At 36.8% G+C, this 24,432-nt stretch overlaps 1 protein-coding gene across 1 annotated transcript in view; it reads right to left on the reverse strand.

Annotated features, from left to right (window-relative positions):
• Positions 1–24,432, reverse strand: part of LOC306860340 (plexin-A2-like) — a gene marked incomplete at both ends in the record, with an annotated part of 174,331 nt that overhangs the window by 110,199 nt on the left and 39,700 nt on the right. The window contains one exon of the mRNA XM_079401989.1: positions 10,401–10,535. Within this exon, the coding sequence (XP_079258115.1) occupies positions 10,401–10,535 (135 nt within the window). The remainder of the gene's footprint in view (positions 1–10,400; positions 10,536–24,432) is intronic.

The following is a 24,432-nucleotide window of genomic DNA, read 5'->3' on the forward strand; positions in this document are numbered from 1 at the left end:
TATTTTCAAATTTGCCTGAACTTTGGGCACAATTCCTCAGTTTAGCTCATTGTTAAGTCAAGCTTGTTGTACAGACTACAGCAAAACAGAATTCCAGGCTCCAGGTCTCTTCCTGTGCATTGTGCATGAGAATCAAGAGCTGAGTGCGCACACTTCTGTTAAGTGAATATTAATGCTGCTTTGTTCTCATTAATCACATCCTCTGCTCTGTTGATTTCCTGTTAGCCCTTTCATCATATACACCCCCATCCCCCTAACCACGCTACAGTCACCCAAACGCTGACATCCAGACACATGCACACACATTTACAGAACGCCACACACACAGAGAAACCAGTGGCTGACGGCCAACTCAATCTGCATGCAGTATGAGGGGCAGTTCAAACCAAACAAAGACAAACAAAAGACTCCAAAGGCACGGAGCGTAAATCACAGGATAGATATGATTTCTGGGGGGCATCATCTGCACAGACAGGACTTCAGTTAGTTGACATTAGAGCATTTGCATAAATGAAGCAAAATCAAAAATGTTAACTAGACTAGTTGATACAATTATTTTTTTCAGTGTAATATAAAGTACTATCATATATACATATATATATATATATACACACACACACACACAGGCCACTTTATTAGGTACACCTCGCTAGTACCGGGTTGGTCCCTCTTTTGCATTCAGAACTGCTTTAATTCTTCGTGGCATAGACTTTGGTCCATATTGACATGATAGCATCACGCAGCTGCTGCAGATTTGTCGGCAGCACATCCATGATGTAAATCTCCCAGTCTACCAGTCTGAGATGATTTGAGCTTTGTGACATGGTGCATTATCCTGCTGGAAGTAGCCATCAGAAGATGGGTACACTTAGGTCATAAAGGGATGGACATGGTCAGCAACAATACTCAGGTTGGCTGTGGCGTTTAAACGATGCTCAACTGGTAATAAGGGGCCCAAAGTGTGCCAAGAAAATATCCCCCACACCATTACACCACCACCACCACCACCAGCCTGAACTGTTGAGACAAGGCAGGATGGATCCATGCTTTCATGTTCTTTATGCCAAATTCTGACCCTACCATCTGAATGTCGCAGCAGAAATCGAGACTCATCAGACCAGGCAACGTTTTTCCAATCTTCTAATGTCCAATTTTGGTGAGCCTCCTCTGCCCTCTGACATCAACAAGGCATTTTCGTCCACACAACTGCTCACTGGATATTTTCTCTTTTTCGTTCCATTCTCTGTAAACCCTAGAGATGGTTGTGCGTGAAAATCCCAGTAGATCAGCAGTTTTTGAAATACTCTGAACAGCCCGTCTGGCACCAACAACCATTCCATGTTCAAAGTCACTTAAATTCACTTTCTTCCCCATTCTGATGCTCGGTTTGAACTTCAGCAAGTCATCTTCACCACATCTAGATGCCTAAATGCATTGAGTTGCTGCCATGTGATTGGCTGATTAGCAATTTGTGTTACCAAGCAATTGAACAGGTGTACCTAATAAAGTGGCTGGTGAGTGTGTATATATATATATATATATATATATATATACATACACATACACACACTATAATCCCAGTGTTATATATAAACCTTTAAAACTTCCAATTTACATTTAAATGTAGTTGTTCATAATATAAAATAATACATACGTATAAATTTGTAGAGTATGAATTTAATTAGTATGAATACATAAATACATACATTTAACGTTTTCAATATTTCATTGTCAAAAAAGTCTTAATTTTTAATTTCTTTTAATTTTCATTTTTTTTTTTCATTTTTTTTTTTTTTTACTTTGAAGCTAGTGATATACATTCAATTAAATTTTTAATCACTGATGTATACAATGATTTTTTATTTTTTATTTAAAGCTAGTGATTTGCATGTATGAGACATGCAGTTTTTTCCCCCAGGCCGTATCCCACCTGAACAACACATAACACTCCCCGGTACTGTACATCTGTAAATAACCCATCAAACCTTCATCTGTACATAGGACACATGCACATTCACAGTTCTGTCTATGGTCATGTCTCTTTTCTGTATATTTTTATTTTTATTACTATTGTTATTCTTATAATTAATTAACATATAATTAAGGTGTTCTTTATCACCTTAATTATATGTTGTCTGCACTATGTTTGTACTTTCTGTACTGGAAGCTCATAACACCAAGACAAATTCCTTGTGTGTGCAAACACACTTGGCAATAAAGCTCTTTCTGATTCTGATTCTGATGCAACATAACATGCTACATAAATCAAAATATTAATAGTTTAAAAAAACACATACTGGCCATTAGACATGTAACAATATCAAAATCTCACGATACGATAATATCCCAATATGAAATCCACAATACAATATTTATTGTGATATATAAAAAAAAGACATGAAGAATTGGAAAAAAAAACTATTTTGTACATTTTAACATTTTAAAGTTAAATTATTCTATCTAATGCACTTTGAGAGTTCAAAATTAAGAGCTCCAACCCATGTTCTTAACTAAGAAAACTTTGAATTGTGAATTGACTTGTACCTGAAATTTAAAGGGGACTCAACCCTCTTTTTATTTGTGGTATACTGTCTCAGTCTAAATTACATTCACACTGATGTTTTAGGAAGCCAAACAAATTGGAATATAATAATAATACTAACAACAATGACAGTAATAGCCATATATTGTAAAACAATTGCACTGTAAAATAAACGAAAATGAATATTTGGCTATATTATTATTGCTTTACACTACAGTAGGGAAATTACAATACTTCTTTCCAAATTTCTACACTTGAAAGAGATATTTTGAATTTGGATTGCTTTTAAACTGCTAGCTAGCAGCAATTCATACTGCTTTTATTTTGACAGAAACGGCAGTAGAACTTTTATTTTGAAAGAAAACCCCAGCTTCAGTGAAAACATGCTTAAAAACGCGTCTCACTACAAATCTAGTGAAATGCTGTAATCATCTGCCGCGAAAATAAAGCCTAACTGGTGGCTGTTGCATTCCCAAATGCGCGCTAAACTCAGCATGTGCAATAAACGAGTTCACTGCATTCATTCTCTGTGAATGGAGCCGTTCTGAGGCGTGGAAAACACTGGATCACGAGCTGATCGCCTGAACTAAGTTCTCGCTTCACTTTGAAATGCGCAGTGAAAGCAGACTTAATGAAGAGATTAAGTCATATTGTGCTTTCGGTTTTAGTTTGTTTGACAGATACTGTGCCAAAGCATAATGGCCCAAAACACAATTTTAAAGACATTTTATGTTAGAATAAGAAGATTAAAAAAAACTACACTTTTTGCCTGGAAGACCTATTGTGACATCCCTACTGGACATTAGAATTATCAATGCTTCAAGATCAATACGCCATCCCCTAAATGTCAAACTACATTATTATTTTCAGAATAGAAATGTAACATTCAATCACAAACGCCTCTATTTGCGATGCCTCTAATTTGAGTTATGCCAGTACCGAACGCGGAGATGATTTCTGAGTCGACAATCTTCAGCTGGATAATGGAAGGAGAGTGTTATTTTAGAAGCCGGCTGGAATGGACTGTGGAAGAGAGGAGAGAGTCTCTAAACTATCTCACTCCGGGTGAAAAATCCCATTTCCCCGCGTTTGATAACCACAGTTAATTTCCTACATTTCCTGAACAAAGGTAGCACAGGCCTAGAATGTCCTTCTGTGCGTGTGTGTGTGTGTGTGTGTGTGTGTGTGTGAGTAAGCGAGAGATCAAAATGGTAAATACATACATATGATTCGAGGTACAGCATGTGTGTGTACCAAAGGAGGCTAAGGCTATGCAAAGACACAGAGCAAATAATCTGGTTCTTCAAGAGGGGGAAAAGGGAAGCCATGCATGGATTTTAAATTTCACAGCTGAGCACTTGGGAGAGAAATTGCCAGGGCGGAAATACGGAGGCTCCTTTATTTGGTTGATGATCTCGGTTACGTTGCTTTTATGAGCAGGGGTGGGAAGGCGAGAGAAGGGGAGAACGAAGCAGATCTTGGATTCTCAAGTTCAACCTAAACGTTTCTCACTATATGACTGACAGAAGCATATGCAGAGAATCGGGTTTGGTTCTGAAAGCCGACACTTCATTCACAAGCTTCTCCACATTAGTCACGCCGATGCAAATTTCACGCCACTCTTAATAGTTGGTGTGGGACAGACAACGTCAAATCTTGAGCTGGGTTTTTAAAGCCAACTCATGAAATCGACTTATGACGCATGTTTAGAAAAGAAAAATCTTTCAACAGACATGTTCACATCATATTAGTCGTGGCCTAATGGTTAGAGAGTCAGATTCGTAATCTAAAGGTTGCGGGTTCGAGTCTCGGTCCGGCGAGATTGTAGGTGGGGGGAGTGAATGTCCAGCGCTCTCTCCACCCTCAATACCACGACTGAGGTGCCCTTGAGCAAGGCACCGAACCCCCAACTGCTCCCTGGGCACCACAGCATAAATGGCTAACCACTGCTCCGGGTGTGTGTGTTCACTGCTGTGTGTGTGCACTTTGGATGGGTTAAATGCAGAGCACAAAGTCTTTGTTTTGGAGTTTTGTGTGCTGATATGCAAAAAGGTAAGTCGAATAAACCTGCTAGGCAATATGTCTTTCCTCCTCACAGTTTAAGGGTTTGATTTACACGCTTCTATGAGAGTGAGTGGAGTTGGTTACATGTGCTGGATTTGCATATGGCAGCAGGTGTGGCTTTGCTTGTCCCAAGTGCTCAAGCCTCATTTGATTGTGTGAGGTCGCACAGATGACACACAAGCGCTGTTCCAAACCCTAGTGAGCTCACGCCACAAGTTCATCCAAAAAGGCAGATCAATTTCACATGCATCATATTTTCTTCAATTCTGAACAATATAAATAAAATATACAACAATTTTACCAAATATATCTGTATGTACTATGCACATAGTAATATTTACACGCTCGTTTTATTCATAGTTCATTTTATGTAATATCTAAAATACATTACAATAACACAAAAAACAACACTATACTACATTGCACAAATATTATACATCTATCCAGATAAAATCTAATTTATCTATCTATTATGTATATATACAATAAATATTATACTTAAATTCTGTCAATAAGTGATTTTTGCTAGTATCAATCATTTTCACATATTTTTAAATGCAATCCTAAACAAAATCCTATTATAATGATTCAAAATCATTAATACAACTATTAAATTCAATAATATAAATACTCAGTAATTGTTATTTTTAGATAGATAGATAAAACAATAGATAGATAGACAGAATGATAGACAGAACAACAGACAGATAGATAGATAGATAGATAGATAGATAGATAGATAGATAGATAGATAGATAGATAGATAGATAGATAGATAGATAGATAGATAGATAGATAGATAGATAGATAGATAGATAAGATAGACAGAGCGTCAGACTCCCACTCATGAGCCATCAGTTTGGCAGAGCGGTGAAAAGTAAAGACTGTTAAAGGCTGGAATGTAAAACCTAGATGAGATATTTTTGAAGCGGTCTTTGACACACATTTTGCAAATGTGCATGACATCGCTAAGTCTCCATGTCTCTTTCAACGACTCCCTTTTTGTTTCCCTCGCCCGCCGCTCTCTCCCTCTGTCTCTGTAAAGCTGTTATCAGCTGAAACAGCTCTGACCTTTCGTAGCTGTTAGCCTCTGGCTCACTTCCCCAGCCAAACAGCCAAAGCACTTTATCACAAGACTATGAATTACCACAGAAAGGACACCATCTCACTGCCTGCGTGATCTAAGACTGCAGACGCTCCTGCTCTGCTCTGAATGCTCTTTCTTTCAAGCCCTTCACAGACTTTCGGTAAACACGACTGCCATAACCTGTGTTTTTGACTGCTCTGGTTGTGGACACATCTTATCTGGAGCTCATTTGTCTATCAGTTCCACTGTGTTGCTCTAACCAATAACTACGGACCATTAACATGGCATTCGCACATATAGACTGAGACAATGGCCTCCGAAGTCTATGAATGTGTGTATGTGTGTATTTCTCTTTATGTCAGTGCGAGGCAATCCGTTTTAAATCTATTTGTGTTCTAGTGAGGGATGGCTATGCATTTGGAATGAGCTATATTTATGTGAGTCTTTGAGGAAACGCACAATATACGGCATCATAGAAAAGAATTATAGATGCCGAATGGGAAATGAGGTGGCGTGAAGCGTTAGTGGATAAAAATGGAATGTGCTTGTGCGTGTCTCTCAGCGTAAAGCAAGATTACATGCTGGTTTGAGCATGCATGAATGCTAAATGCAAATCCATCGGTGTCTGATGCATGTGTGCATGTATGTAAATTTGTATTCTGTGTATCTGTACCCACACATCCATCTGTACAGTACTCTTCACATATCAAATCGCACACACATACACTCACTAATGGCAAATGACCATAGACCTTATAACCCTTATGACAACATAAAACATTTGCAACACATTTGAGTTCCATAATATGATACATTTACATATTTCAGAATTAGAGGGAAATAACACAGGATGGGACTTGATTCTATCCATTACCAGACTGACTGAATCATGGCAAAATATATATAAAGTATACAAAAAATATTCCTTTATAACTAAGTGATGTCGGTGCAGCCAATGAAATAGATTTGTTTAAAAATTACCAGCATCAATTGTTTCAACCTGTTTTTACATTTTAGACAGAAAGATTATGGAAAGTAGTTTATGTACTTAAAATTTAGTTTTTTATATTTTTTTTTAGCAAAAAACAAACAAACAAACAAAAAATAATATATATAAAATACATTTCTATATCTTATACTATATATTACAAAGTTGTGATTCTAAATTCACTTCAGAATTCAAACATATAGTTTTTATTGTATTATTATATATTATTTTATTTGTCATTTAGTATCAATCATTTCTGCCAATTTGAACATTTTAGACATTTTTGCTGTGATTTAGTGCTAACTTAAATGCATTTATATATATATATATATATATATATATACACATACATACTGCATATATATATATGCATATACACACACACACACACATATATATATATATACTGTATATGCAGTATGTATGTGTATATTATAATATTAAAAACTAAATATATATATATATATAATATATTATTGTTCTATACTTCAGTTATAGAAAATATGATGTTATTATGTATTATGGTAAATGACCATAACAGTATGTATCAAACCATATCCCATCTGAAACCATCACTGTACTTGTCATTTTTCTGAATAATAGCAGGACAGAGATACGAAGGATTGCCATGTGCCTCTATTCTGCCATTTTGACTCCTCTTAGCCAGCGAACACATAGACATTATACCACACATCCCCATGGAGCTGCAATGACTACCCTAGTTCAGCCATTTTGGCTGTTTTCATTAAATTACACCCAATACGTGACCACGGTGAGCTCCACTCCGCCATGACGGCTCTGTTTCCTGCTAGCATAAGAGCTGAAAGGTGAATGGTAATCCTGGTGCTCTGTGAAGTGTGAAGTGTGACTACACCAACTGACTCCTCAAACAGCGGTGCGCTGGGGTGACTGAGGCCGTGCGGTCTTTAGCACAATTTTTTGTTCCTCTCAGCCCAACAAGTGAACGTCTCGCACCTGCATCCTGAATATTAACACTACTCACAGAAGATATGGCAGGCGTTATGAAGAGAAATACCTCAGAGAGCAATTGAGCCCGAGTCAGACTGAAAGAGCTCATTGAGCCCAGCGATGCCTCTCATCACGGCAATTTAATAAGCTGTAATATTGAATTAATCACCTGAAACACTTAAAACAGGACAAAAGAGGGTGAAGAAATGATAGAACATGCTGATGGCTCTTTTACGACAGGATCGGTTTACTACGTGAGAGGGACGAATCTTTTGAGGTTTCAGTGAATACTATTCCCTAAAGACTGTTAAATGCAAGTGAAGAGATTCACACACACACAAATAAAGCTTAAAAAAAACAGCCTGATGCCAAATAGCTACATTTATCCTCTACAGTGCTATTAGAGAATAGGGATTTTCAAACTTTTTGATGCCAACCCCCCCCCCCCCCCCCATCAATATGATGATTCCCATTCCAAAAATATAAAGGCACTTATCATTTTTCAAATATAAAGACCTATTTACACTGTGTGAAACATATTTAGTGTTATATTAATTAAATAATAAAAATGACATTGACCTATATTTAAAACAAATCAAAACAAAACAGGTTGGTCCCAGTGGACAATTATACAGTTTGCCACAACTTTCAAGTTTGCCCAATCAGAAACAAGTATCCTAAAAAGCTGCATAACTTGCCATCTTTTACTAATTTTGCACTGCTTTGGTAGTTTAATTAAACTGAATTGACAACAACTTAATTAGGAAAATGAATAAATGAATCAATGAATGAATATAAATTAAGTTGTTTCCTAAATTCTAAGCTAATTTGATATTATCTGTAAACATTTAGCAATTTGTTAAAAAATTTGCTGTAAACATATTTAATAAATAAAATAACATAACATAAACTTGAACCCCCCCCAAAAAAACAAAACAAAAACAAACATTATTTTGTTATTAAAATAAATAAATAAATACTTCATAAAAAACAAAAAACACCAGTTTGAAAACCTCTGATCCATATACTGTAACTACAAGTACATTTTGACTTGTCCCTCAGTTTGCAAAGAAATGCATTTACAATGAAAGTACATGGGATAAGGATAAGTGAGTGAGAAAGAAAGAGAAAAAGCAGAGTCTTTGTAAGTCTATATCCCCGCTGTTAATTCATGGTCACCAGTTCTGGGTGATGCAAGGGCCTGGGACTCAAGTCACAAAGTTGATAAAATGCTGTGCTCACTTCTACATCCCTGGAGAGGGTGACAAGATGTGTGCGTAGACACAATGTGCTGACTCAACAAGTCTCCTTCTCTTTCTCCTCATTTTTCTCTCATCTGCCACACGTGCTGCCCAGTGGGGCTGACCCAGCGTGTGTAGCGATATGATGTGAACCTGTCAGCCCGCTGTGCATTAAACCACTGCTCTCATTACCGGCCCTTCCTTCCTGCCACACCCGACCCCATCCCACTGCCCACACGGCACCCAGAGGGGATATCAAACCTCTAGAATGGATGCTAAAAAAAGCCTGGAGATGTAAGCAACCGGCCTGGTCATCCATCTCAGAGCAGATACAGTATTTTCTCCTTCTTTTCTCCTTTAGAAATTCTCTCTCTATTTTTCTTCCTTTCTTTCACTTAATTTTATAGTCTAAAATAGGGCTGGGCAGTATAATAGTATATTGTTCAGAGCAAGAAATATGTCAGCTGTAAGAGTTTCTGCTATGCTGTACAGTATTTCCATAGCACAATTTAAAAAAGCAAAAAATACTATAATAGTAATTACATTAAACACATTTTGTATTTATAGAAAATAATACATAAAATATAAAAAAATAATTGCACTAACAATTATTCAAATAATTATATATTAAGCTATTTAACAAACTCAAAAGTAACTGTTAATGCAACTTGGTGCATTAATAAAGAATTAAACTGATTTTCTTTATTAAGTGATTATAGTTGCTTTTTTTGTACAACAGCTTCAACTTATCCAATAACACCATTTTGTGAATACCGTGAAGCAGCATTCTGCTTTATTATGTGAAATATGTTTGGTATGAATTTCCAATAAAAAAAAAAAAAAAACTACAACCTCTGGAGCAACAACCTATTTTCATATCCGAAATAAAAAAAGGTAATTGTGAGATAAAGTTTAAAATAAGAACTAATGTCACACTCTGAGATATATAGTCATATTGTGAGATAAAAACTCAAACTGTCCTAAATTAAGTCACACTGTGATATATAAAGCTGCAATTGTGAGAAATAAAGTTACAAAAACAAGAACTTTAACCACAATTATGAAACTCAAGTCATGAGATTTAAAGCCACAATTATACAAACTAAAGTCGCTGTTGAAAAATAGTCACAATTATCTTTTTTACTCTGAGTTTTCCATAACTGTGATGTATAGGGTTACTGTGATATAAAATGACTCATACCACCCACCTTTAGTCTAAAATGCATCCCATGGGAAATGTTGTGTGTATTGATATTATATGAGCAGGGTCTCTCTCCATCTCTCTCTCTCTTCATTATGCTGTCAAGAGAGAGAGTGACCTTGTTCTCACTCCATCTCTCCTCCTTCAGCTGTCCCTCAATCACTCTCTCCTTCACTGACACAGTCACTCTACTCTCTTCCCATTGCTCTTTCATTAGTGGATATTGTCACGTTCTCTCCGTCCTACAGCTGTTATGGATGGAAGAAAGACGACGGGAGGGGAAAGCATATACATGTATATATTCAGACCTGTCTCTCCGACATGACGTAGATGTAGCTGTTGTCCAGGGAAAAGGCCATGTCTCTGAGAATAGGGCTTCCGTCTTTGATGACCGGCAGAGTTTCATACTGGACACCACCTTGAGGAGGACCATCAACACGAATCTGAAAGAGAAAGAAGAAAACATACGATCATGAGCAGAATTGTAATTTTCGTACAGTATCTTACACATTTTTGAACACTCCAGGGTGATTATGAACATGGAATTATCCAGCCATGGCTTCCTGTTTCACAGAAATATAAACAGGAGGGATCATCCATCACAATGAGAAAAACCAAAGAATATATTTCTGATGTGCAGCAAAAGATAATTGAGCTTCACAAATTAGTGAAGTGGCTTTAAGAAAAGAGATAGAGCAGTGAAAATTCCCATTTCCACCATCAGGGCAATAATTAAGAATTTCCAATCAACAGAAAATGTTATGAAACTGCCTGGAAGGGGACGTGTGTCTATATCGTCCTAATGCATGGTGAGAAGTAGAGTTTGAGTGGCTAAAGACTCTCCACGGACCACAGCTGGAGAATTGCAGAAAATAGTTGAGTCTTGGGGTCAGAAAACCTTAAAAAAAATTGTCAAACAGCACCTACATCACCACATGTTGTTTGGGAGGGCTTCAAGAAAAATTCTCCTAGCTCATCCAAAAACAAACTCCAGCATATTCAGTTATCAGACACGACTGGAACTTCAAACGGGACTGGCTTCTATGGTCAGATGAAACCAAAAAAAAAGAGCTTTTTAGCAGCAAACACTCAAGATGGGTTTGGTGCACTCAGGGATAAAAAGTACCCCATGTGTACAATGAAATATACTGCTGTATTTTTAATGTTGTGGGCCTATATTTCTGCTGGAGGTCCTGGACATCTTGTTTAGACACATGGCATCATGGATTCTATCAAATACCAACTGGTGACTGACTCTGTTAGAAATCTTATAATGGGCCATGTTTGGATCTTCCAACCGGACAATAATCCATACACAAACCTCAAAAACAACACAAAAATGGGTCACTGGGCACAAAACCAAGCTTCTGCTATGGCCATACCAGTCCTCTGACCTGAACCCTGTAGAAAATGAGTGAGGTGAACTGAAGAGAAGAAGCATCAACATGGAGCTGTGAATCTGAAGGATCTGGAGATATTCTGGATGAAGGAATGTTCTCTGAACTCTTGTCAGGTGTTCTCTAACCTGATCAGGCATATATATATATAGGGTGCGATTTGCTGGGGGGGATATCCCCCCCTCTGGTCTATGCATCCTTGACTCTGCTGAATTATTTAATCCCAGTGGGGGTAAAAAAAATCCTGCGAGCCCGCTCGGAAATCCCGATCTAAATCAAATGATTTGCAAAATGCGTTTTGAAGTCCCGTTCTGATTCATGAGACATGCTTTGAAGCAAAGTCCCGTTCTGAATCAAATGATTCGCGACACGCGATCCAATTGGAGCGCTTCGAAACAATGACTCATTTTGTGACGCAATGGTTTCTCTATATAATTTATTCGTTGTTTGAATGATCATAAAATGAAATCATTTTAATTAATACGCCTATAGGCTAATAGGCCTAGATTACACGAGAATTTTTTTTTAAAAGCATCCCCCCTTCTGCTTTTTCTACAAATCGCACCCATATTAGTGCTGTCAATCGATTAAAAATAATTAACTAATTAATCGCACATTTTTTGTGAAATTAATCGCGATTAATCCCACATAACATTAAAGTTTTTAAATATACATATATATTGCAGTAATTTAACATTCGATCTTCAAATTAATGTACAAACAACATATTTTTTATATTTGTTTAATAATAATTTGCATCTTTTTTATGACTGAAGGCCAGTATCACTGATACCAAGTAATACTGATTTCCCTATTAAACAATTTCCCCTAATATTTAACCATTGACTATAGCCATTAAATATTACATTATAATTAAGCGTAGGGCTGTGCAATTAATTGCGCATCTCGTCAGTAAAGCCACTTCTGTGATTAGCGGTAAATCTCCATCACCTGTTTTCAAATGTGTTAATACACAGTTAATACACAGAGCCGTAGTTCACTGACAAGCTAGGCGATATCACGTTCAATAACACAGATGAATCACATTCGATTATAAATGCGATATTGTGTAGCTTGTCAGTGAACTACGGCTCTGTGTATTAACTGCCACTCCATTTGAAAACAGGTGACGAAGATTTACCGCCAATCATGGAGCCGGCTTTACTGACGAGATGCGCATGAGAAATTTCTAATTTAAGTGAACTTAAAACAATCTTCACATAAACTCATTATAATAAATGTTATATTTAGCTTGGCTACCTGTGCCCCTCAGCAGAAATATACAGAAATTGAATAAAGTTATCAAACACTAAATTCTAAACTAAATACAGATAAATACTTACAGCTGTATAAAAGTTGATTATTCCTGATGAATTATTCCTGATGAACATACATCACAGCAGCTGGTTATTAGGTTGATTTTGGCTGCAATTACTTTAAGATGCTGAACGTGACGTGGATCTGACATCTGACTAATTTCAGGTCTTAAAGTCTCTACTAATGAACTGACAAGTTTAATCAGGTGTGTTAGATGAGGGAGACAGTGTTAGAATGCTCCAGGACAGTTTTGAAAACCATTTCAGAGACATGTTCTTAATGTAACTCATATATAACTTATTACATGCACGCACAGTTTTAAGGCAGCTTTAATCGCCTTTTTGGTAACTTCATGCTTTAACTGACTACGACATTGCATGCATGTAGATAAAGGAGTAAAGGTAAAGGTAAATATAGGAGATATAGGTAAATATAGGAGCCTGATTAAAAATGCTAATTTTAGAAGAAAATTTCAGATGGCACTTAGAGGCTTTTGCATCTGAACTCTCCGTATATATATATATATATATATATATGAACATTTGTTCATTGCATTTTCATTATTGGCACATTCTCTCTCTCTCTTTTCCTCCCTTGTTCCCGTATGTACATTGTAGATGGCTGCCGTCCCTTTGGCTGCAATGTGCTGCTGTCTTTCTCATTCAGAGATGCTCCAACAGCAGAGCCCACGCTAAACTACACCCAACAATCACACAGTATTCTGTGTGCTTCGCCCATTTTAAATAATGCATTTTATGTGCTAGTGTTTTCATGCCAGTCAGCACTGAGATCATGTCAGTATAATAAGTGAAGTGACATACTGCCAAGTGTGACCCATACTCGGAATTCGGTGACCCATACTCGGAATTCGTGCTCGGCATTTAACCCATCCAACGTGCACACACACAGCAGTGAACACACACACACACCGTGAACACACACCCGGAGCAGTGGGCAGCCATTTATGCTGCAGCGCCCGGGGAGCAGTTGGGGGTTCGGTGCCTTGCTCAAGGACACCTCAGTCGTGGTATTGAGGGTGGAGAGAGCACTGGACATTCACTCCCCCCACCTACAATCCCTGCCGGCCCGAGACTCGAACCCGCAACCTTTGGATTACAAATCCGACTCTCTAACCATTAGGCCACGACTTCCTTAATGCAATGCTATTTATTTATTTATTTATTTATATATACTCGTTTGTATATAGTTCATATAGTTTACTTTTATATGCATGCTATGCTGTCTCTTCCTCCATTTCTTTCAAATATTTCACTTTGCAAATTCATTCATTGGCACTCTACAGTATATATGAGTAGCTCTTTGTGTACATATTGTTTTATGTGCATTTGTGTGTGTTTGTATTTGTATGAGGGACTTCTGAGACCGCCGGTCCCTTCCAGTTACACGCTCATGCCAAGAGGACGCTTTTGATGTGAGAATGTAAGTGTGCTACAAAAAAGTGCTTGAAGAGAAACCAGACTCGCATTGAAATTCTCTCGCTGTTTAACATGATAACATACTGCAAAACACTCGCTCCCACATTGTGCATGAGCACTTTATACGTGAATCCGCGCACCCACATCTGAAAGAACCTTTAGGGTACCTCGCTTTGAATAGATTCCATTTCAGATTATTCATGTTAACTAACTGTTCTCATCCTAGAAACGTACTGAATACAAATCAAACATCTTGAATGCTCACATCCACATAACCCTCCCACAACCAGAGGGATACACAACTCTGTTTACCTCGAAACGTATTATTAAAGCACAATTCAATCTTCCTTTAAAGTAATTACATGACAGAGATGGCAGGCGTAAGAGGGTCATTTAATTCTGACACAAAGCACTGAAACATAAACCTGCTCAAAGATATTCAGCAACAATATTTACTCTCTTGTCTATTTTTAGCCATAACCTCTAAACCACATTAAGCATGAATGTTCAAAGCAGAAAGAGGACCAGAAAAATCTGAATGTCTTTCCCATATGTATTTTTCTTTCTTTTTTTCACTATGAAAAAGGCTATGAAAAGCGCAGACCTCAAGAATATCGTTTCCAATCGCTGTGGGACTCTTGCACAATGGATGTCCTTGTTTAAATGTGTGTGCATGGGAGCGCGAGGGAGTCAGAGACAGAACTCAGACTGACAGAGCAATCTGTCCCGTGGCCTATCTCAGATCTTCCGTAATCCATTTTAAATGTGTAGGCTCATGCAGTATGTCGAGACACACAGAAAGAGAGAGAGACTCTGCCACCTGAACACACTGAATCCAATTACACTAAAGGGGATTCCTCAAAATTGTCTGCTCTCACAGGTCAAATGTCAGCGCTTATCCAGTAAGCGAGAGGGTAATGCTAACCGAAAGGGTTAACTGTCAAAAAAGGCCAACCTGACTATGTACATTTATGCAAAGTTAGAATGACAGAACAACGGTTAGAACGATTGAGAGATAGTGAGACAGACATACAAAACGATAGATAGATAGATAGATAGATAGATAGATAGATAGATAGATAGATAGATAGATAGATAGATAGATAGATAGATAGATAGATAGATAGATAGATAGATAGATAGATAGATAGATAGATAGATAGATAGATAGATAGACTATTTACGGTAAAAAAAATGGCAGCTGTGGTTGCCGGAATTCTACCGTAAAAAATACGGTAACAACATTTTAGGTTTCACGGTTTTAACTTAAATTTACAGTTAAATACTGGAATTTCATTAACTGATATAATGCTAATATACCAACCTATTGAAGTACTGAAATCTGTTTTGTACCTTTGAAATATACTGGTAACCACCAAATGCAGGTGGTGATGAGAAAGTCACATTACAAAACAAAGCCCATCACAAGCAGCTTTTAAACAATATATATAGAAGGTGCACAGTGTCATTCACACAAGCACTAAACACCATCATGGTGAGACTCATTAAACTCAAATATGCAATATGCAATAAACATTCATTTAACAACATTAGATGTAACATACAACCCTAATAAACACTAAAAAACTAAGAAGAAACATAGTTATTTCAAAGAAAAAACATCAAATTCAAACAAAATTTTAAATGCAACGCAGGGAATTCTGGGAACGTCAGTTTATGTTTTTTCCCTGTAAATTTTACATGAGCTTACCGTTTACAGCTCACCATTTAACAGGTTGTTACTGTAGCATTTTCACAGTTTTTTTTACCGTTAAAATCATGGTAATTTTTTACAGTGTAGATAGATAGATAGATAGATAGATAGATAGATAGATAGATAGATATTTCAGGTCTGTTGGACGCAGCAGTATCTCTCTCTCTCTCTCTCTCTCTGTCTCTCTCTTTCTGCTCTTGGAGAGATTTTTCTGAGCCCCAGTCCGCCTGGATAACACATCTAATCCATCACCTGTGTCAGCTTGAAGAATTCTGGTGTCAGCAAGCCCTCTCTCCCTTTCTCTCTCGCTCTCTCTCTCTGTCTTCTGATGGTTTCTATCAGTGGAAAACAGGCTCTTTTGTTCTCGCTGCTGTTCTACAACACTATCTCCCATAACGCATGTGTTACAGCAACAGACTGCTCGGCCCGTGTGTCACTTTCCATCCAGATGCATTTGAGCACTTAAGCAGATCTCAACCTCTCAGGGACAGAGAGAGAAAGCAAGAGAGCGGGAGTGAGTGGACACTTTCATTCTGACTATGATGCTTAACTATTTGAAGGGCTCAAAATTCATTTAATTTAGTTAAGTATTAAAAAATGTTTAATAATTTTGTCTGTTTTCCAGTAAAACATCCCTAAAGAATTAAACAGTTTCATTAGTCTGTTTAACATACTCTTGAGCCTATGTGAAGTTCATTGTGCAAATAAAGCCATCATAAACTAAACATATGCACTCGTGTGATATGCTATATATACACATGCATAATCAGCACCTAATCATAATGGCTTACTAAAACTAGACTTTGCTTCACAATGTACGGATATTTCTTTAATGAGTTCCAAACCAACTTGCTGAGTCCCATTCCTTCTGTCACCAACTTCTAACTTATGGTTTTCATTAAAAACACTCCAATAAAGCACAAAAAGGAAGTTATACTCAAACAAAAGTTATGTATAACTATAAGAATGTGCCATTAAAACATAATATTAACCACTATTCTGAATATATATTTATGTCTATGGTGGTTACAGCCCTGCTCATGTTTCCAATAACAATGGTAGATCACAAACATATTCAAAGATAAAAATAAAATAATAATAAATAAAATATGAATTCCTACAAAATTTAAATGATTGGTATTTTCCTTTTCCCAGTTTTGTCAGATTTTATAGATAATCCAACCACAAGCAATTAAAGACTACCAGTAGTCTAAGGAAAAACTAGTTATGCATGTCATCATAAATCCCTCAGCAGTTACCTATGGTCACATGAGTACAATACAAATTACTAGGTCAGTCTAATTCCATGAGATGAAACAAAAGTGCCTGGAGGACTTCATGTCTAGATAAACTTCCTAAGAATCTTCCTGCTTTGATATTACCTGACCTAAGTTTAAAACCCACACAACTTAGAGTCAGCTTTTTTCTTGCTGGTTACAGAAACCAGTTCTGAATAAAAAGGGGTTGTGGTGAAACATGATCAAAAATATCCCTAATTATCCAAAAATGCCAACACGCAGCCTCGCTGCTACGGCCAGCCGGCTATATTTAGAGAAGTCTTAAAACGACAGTACCACTGCCAGACTGGTGGATTGTGTCCAAGTGAGATCACTGAAAATGAGTTTGAGGTAAAACTAATGTTGAACCAGTGGTTATATGGTGTTTTTCTGCACTTAATTGGCCTGAACTGTTTTGCATTAGAATTTATTATACAGCTGAATTCCTCGCTGAGGTTTCCTCTCTCTCACAGAGTTTCGTATACACAGTGTTGTACCTTTCTAAATTCAGAGACCTTACGATATTAAGGAGAATATTTGCTCATGACAAAAATTAGTTAGAATGAGACTAATTTTGGTTTCAGCCTCTATTATGGATTTTGCTGTACTCTCAATGGCTTTATCCATGTTTACCAGACCTGTAGAGAAGCTTCAGAAGAAAAAACTGTGTTCTGCTCCGGAGAGCAGGCAGAGTATTCACTATAAGATTGTGTGTCCTATTAATTGTGTGCGGAGGAGAAAAATAATGTAAACATGAATTATACAGCCCCTCTAATTTGCACCACGACAGCAAGACCCATAAAAGCAGTATCAAAGCAACATAAAAACAGCATGTTAAAACAAACCACAGACAAATTTGTATGCAACATTAAAAGACTCAACTGATTGAGAACACACTGTAACATGCCTTTTTTAAGCTTTAAAGTATAAAGGATAGCCATTCATAAGATTATTTAAATATTAATAATATACAACAGCTTTTACAAGATAAACATTAGGGATCAAAATAAGTGTGACAAATCTCAAATCTCAGTTGGGATTCAGTGAAAACAGAAAGTCAGGGTTGTTCCTGATCAGAGGAACCAAAACGACCTTAAGCGACAACACAATTATTAGTGACAGCCGAGCTGCTCAGAACCGCTGTGGTGAATTTAGTATCAATAGGTGCATGATTACGCACACTCTATCAATGCAACTACAAAAACGTTTGTTGCGCCGCCAAATCATTCGCGTGAGCATAATGCATCTCTCTGTCTCGCTCTCTTATCATTTAAGTGCTTAAAGTGAAAGTGAATGATATCTAAAGTTGCAGTTTGAAAGGAAAACAGAAAAGGGAAGGCAATACAAAACAGTTCAAATTTCTCCCCAGAGAACAATCATATTGTATTTCAAGTTAGCAGGCTGTAATTTGACAAAGTGAACAAAAAGTACACTGAAACCGAACTGAGTGCATGCTCTTTAAAAAAAATAAATAAATAATAATAATGATAAAGAAACGCATGTCAGCCGCTTGTGGAAACTGAGACGGGTGCCGGATTCATTCAGATCAATCAGAATAAAAGCCTCATTTATCCTCCTAGTAGTCTCAGCCTTAAATGACACGACCAACGCAATGGTCTCTTCCTGTCTAAGTAGGATTTTGGCCGGAATAAGCTGCAATGAGGACGAGACTTTATGGCGTAAATCAAAAGTCTGGCCAGGCGAGACTATCACCCTTGTAATTAAACATTTCTGCCTCTAGAAATATACTTGTCTGAGGTTATTAGATGACGTTTGTTGCTTTATCAACTTCATACTAACTTCATTAAAGATGCATTAGAAAAATATGTACAATGCTACGCCTTATTAACCAGAAAAAAACTCATGTAGATCTTATTTATTCAGTGCATTTCTAGGAATTGTTTTTTATTCATTATTCTTCCTTTTGTTTCTACACAAATGCAGTTCATTGTCTTACATCGTCTTGGGAGTAATATTCTTTCAGTCTTTGTCCTTTGATAAGGTCAGTCTATTTTTCACTCTCTCTCTCTTACGATACAATACAAGTATACCCAGGGACCTTATCTGTTCTTTCTTTTCTTTCTCATGATGCGTTCACAATGGCCATCTATTTGTCTCTCTCGGGACTTCCAGATGTGTAAAGATACCTGATTGTTGTTGGATCCCCAGAATGGACTACAGTAGGTCGGATTCTGCTTGCAACTCAAAAGTATACAAATCATCCATTTTATTTATTTATTTTATTTTATTAATCATTTTCTTTAAAAAAAATTAAATACATGTGATTTGAAGTGTCATCTGTATGCTTTTAATAAAAAAAATATATTATTTTATTTCATTTAGTCTTATTTTAATTTATATATATATATATATATATATATATATATATATATATATATATATATATATATATATATAGTATATTATCAAAAGCAAACAAATTATTTTCTAAAGAAAAAAATGCATGTTCCTTGAAGTGTCATTTGTATGCTTTTGCTAGATATAAAATTTTATTAAATTAAATAAAAAAAACTAAATAAAATGGTTATTTATACACAACCCTATCAGAATCAAGTATTGTAAAAAGCTGCAGGATAATTTACCATATTTAAGTTATTTTGTACTGCTTTGGTAGTTTAATTAAAGTGAATTCTAAATAATTCAACTGAGAGAGCGATTGCGGAAGAGAGAGAAAGCTGTGATGATAATAAATCAACTTCTGGTCCACCTGCGAGGCAATTGTATAAAGGGTTTTGATTAAAGCTCACACTAATCTCTCGACAGTGCCATTCTACATCTATACACAGACATGAAATGGAGGCATAAAGCGTGTAAAGAAAGCAGGACAGAGGAAATGAGGATAGCAGAAAAAGAGAAAACGACTAACAAAGTGTTGAGAGACGGAGCACAGCTTTGTTTTTATTGGAAGCTGTGTATGAGGAAAAGTTGTGTGTGTGTGTGTGTGTGAGAGAGACAGGGCTCCTCTTATCAGATGACCTGTTCGGCTTTCCCTACGGACCTGCTGTAGCTTATCTGGCCCCTCACGCCTCAAATACGCTGTTTTCATTCAAAGCAATATCTGCTTTCTACTGTCCTACCAGGAATGACCACTCGTTCGATGGCCCTCCTGGGCGTAGAGAGCGATAAGGGTCACGTGACCCTCTGTAGTCGGAGATGAGGGCCATGTGACCTGCTGAGCATGCTTGTTTTCATGGCCATAGAAAAGCAGGCCACAACCCTAATGCCCAGGATCAGCCACCACCATCATGGTAACTACGGCAACACGTCCCGCGGGATGCAGGGGGTATTACAGTGGTAAGCCCTAGCGCTGACCCGCTCAGAGAATACGTACACGCAACCTCTGAAATCAGGCACAATGTAGCACACGTTCTCGTTTTGCGCAGTGCATACGTCCTGTGAACAGGTTTATGGTGAGTCTCGTGAGATGTGTGCTAATTGATCACACGTGCTTATATGACAGCTTTCCACAACATATGGGCACAAACAAATGCACATATGTCTGACACACTTTCATAAAAAAAGGTTTTGGGTGTGGGCATTTGTTAGAAGGAAACTGGACTAATCTACATATACTGTATTGTGTTGTGTTAAATGACATATTTTCATAAATTTAATGTAATATGTGGACTTTGCTGCATCAATCAGCACCAAACACATATGTAAGATTCACAAACAAATGACTCTTATAGGCATGCTCTTTTTGGTAAATCAAAAACAAACCACTGCCAGTGTAGTCAGATTCTTGAGCAAATGACTCCTATGAACTGGCTCTTTTTAGTAAATCAAAAACATTGCAAGCAGTGCAGTTTGATTCACAAGCAATTATTTCTTATAAGTTTGTTTAAGTGAATCAAAAACACATCACACCAGTAGTGTGTCAATCTATGATCAACTGACTCTCATGAACCAGTTCTTTTAAATTAACCATTCAAAAAAAAAAACCTCAAGATTTTTGGGTTTGAATCATTCTGATGAATCCTTCATCTCCTACAAAGCTAATTAAACATATTAACAATATCAATGCTAAAGATGTTAAAATATGAAAGCTCAAATATTATTTAAAATATTCAAAAATATAATATTATATTTAATATAATATTATTATATTGAATAATAATATTCAATTATTATTATTATTATTATTACCTCCCATAAAGTTGATTCTAAAAACTATTAAATAATTGTTTTATATATAAATTAAAAGAAAAAAAGCTCAAATTTAATAAAAAGCTATCCCCCTTCACACAAATACAGTAGTTATAATTATAATATTAAGATATTAGAATTAATATATATTTTTTACATCTATTTTTTCATATTTATTTTAGAATTTTTAGTATCAACAACTTTATGGGAGGATGTTTTAATTTTTCAATTTTTATTTCTTTAATATTGTAGCATTTTTAATCCATATATATATATATATATATATATATATATAAATAATGGTTAAAATGTAATTGCTGTAATTAATCAGCTGGTGATGCTAAAATATTCACATGAATATTAAAGCTAAAAAAAAAAAACATGAACTAGTCTACTGATCCATTCATAATGTTTACACACACTTACACAAAACAGACAAAAGTACAGAAATAAGCTTGGAGAATCATTGAGATTTTCGCTAGCAGGTCCCATTGTCCTAAACTGAGAAGAGACAGCACATCATGCAGCCACACTAAATTGACAATGCACACACATACACACACCTAATACCCCCTTAGCAGATCAATAATTGAACAAAACCTGGAGGTCTTGTTACAAAGACAAGATCACCACTAAATCAACCTCTATGCATTGTGGGTAAAGAGGAGGGGGTCATAACAGCAAAGCTCTCCTCTCTCATGGGTGACTGCAGCTATAAATTCAGTTGAGGTCCTTCGCTTCCTGCTGTCGTCAGTGTACACCTCCATCACCCCTTAATGACATGCTGCCGTGCCCTCGTATACAGAAGATGCACACATATGGGGGGGCTGAAGTAGCAGTGGACGACTATACTCCATGCCGCAAATCATGTTGACAGAACCATAGGGAGGTGGAAACCAGATGTGTGTTATTGTCTCGGCCGTTCAATATATTATAAGAACAGAGGTGCTGCGAGGGCTCGAGGGGGATTTTAGACTTGCCTTCCACAAATGACCCTCCCTAAGAAACACAGGAAAGCTGATATACATTTCCACATATTACTGTTTCTTTCAGCACTTCTGTAAGGTTGTCCGATAGAGACGGATCTAAAGGAAGGGTGAGAGGTGAAATAGGAAGGAAATGCCTGAGCTATGACTGTTAAGTTCTTAGGCCAGAAACATAATGTATGCAAGCGGTCAAACATAAATGCTTGTCTTGTAAAAACTGCAATATTGTGAAATACGATTACAACTTAAAAAGTTTTCTATTTTAATATGTTTTAAAATGGAATTGATTCCTGTGATGACAAAGCTGAATTTTCAGCATCCTTTCACGAATCATTCTAATATGCTGATAATATTCTGGTATAAATATTTTTCAAAATTATTTAAGAAGCTAGCTATCTATAGCTAACTTTCTTAGCAAGTTTTGCCTCAAACTATTGCTAAGCCACAACATTAATTTACCTGAGAGACAGGAAAAGTATTTTTTTTAAGGTAAAATTAATCTGTTTACATTGGCGGTTTACACAAATGACTACTATTGCATATTTCGGGTCCTTATAGTCAAATAAACATGAACAAATATGTCAGTAATCTATAATTCTACTGAGACATAACATTTAGCTTATATAGCTAGCAATATCTGTTTACGTACTTGAGTATGTTTTGGGCCTTACAGTCATGTATCTCTAACAAGTATATGAGTATGGTACAGATTGTTTAGCACCAAATCTTAAATAAAAACATAACTTGAAGGTTTCATGCTATTTCATACACCTGGAGTGAAATATGAACTTGGGTTGAACAAAAAAAGAGGTTAAAATTACACAGTGTTAAACAAATCTCAGGTAAATGTGTTTGACTGATCTCACAGAGACAAACCACTGAACAAAAAAGGACAGACCGATTCCCAGTGTATGTGTGTGTAAAAGAAGACCAGAAGACATAAAGGAAAACAGCATTTGATAAACTGAAGGAGACCAGCAGTGGCACTGAAGAGAATAAGTGTGACAACAAGAAAGAGAGCGAAAGAAAAGAGAAGAAAACAACTAGTTAGTAAAGGCCACCAAAAAAACGATCAGTACAAATGCTCAGCCCAATTTTTCCTACGTGATCTGTCTATTCAGACCAATGCATAAAAAAAAAAAAAACAGCAGACGGGCTGAATAAACACAGTTGGATACACTTCAGCAGTTCAGTTACTTCAGCTCTGGTCATGTGACCAAAAGCATGAATCTTATTGGCTGGCCAGATTTACTGCCAGCATGATGGAAAGGAGTTTAAAAACGCATCTTTATTATAAAAAAATCTGTTGTATTGACAGCAAGCGAATGTTTGGTCTGAACAGACGGAATTTCACACCGAATATCTTGATGTCACACTAGGAAGCAGACTAATAAAATGAATGCTAAATATGTGTACAATTATGCTTCTTTCTCTAATTTATAGTACGCAAAAATGTAGTACGTCAGGGTATTTTGATTTAGCAAATACCTTGCTCTAAACTAATTGTAAAAACAGTGATTTTGCATCAGTCAGACGGTGTTTTCCTGTCCAATGGGCGCTTCTTGGCTGCAAGAAATGACAAAATAGACCAGACTTCATGGTGATAGTCAAAAGTCTGGCTCTGTGTGAAAAACATGTTATTTTAAACACTATCTAACATCAGTATCATTGTTCAGCCGCCACATGTTTTGAGATTGGGTTCAGTTATTATGTATGCAAATCTAACCTTTCCTGCTCTCGTCTGGCTCTGTGTCCTGTGCACTCCACACACACACACGCCTGGAAGACACTGTATGTAGGCCAGAACCATTAATGCCATTACTGCCGGTCAGTGCCCAACCACTGTGTGTGTGTGTCTGTGTCTAATTTGAGTGTGCTAACTGTATGCGGAAACACGGCATTATAACGTTCATCTACGAGGAGGAAACCACGAATGGCAGAAAGTTATATAGACAATTGAGGAAAAGGGCCTCGGGCGAGTGTGTGTGCCCCCCCCCCCCCAATGTCCGATGCTCAGGCCCTAGGGTGCACTCAGAGAGCCTCAAT

The sequence above is a fragment of the Barbus barbus genome (genome assembly GCF_936440315.1).
Source record: "Barbus barbus genome assembly, chromosome: 41".
NCBI classification, from domain to species: domain Eukaryota; kingdom Metazoa; phylum Chordata; class Actinopteri; order Cypriniformes; family Cyprinidae; genus Barbus; species Barbus barbus.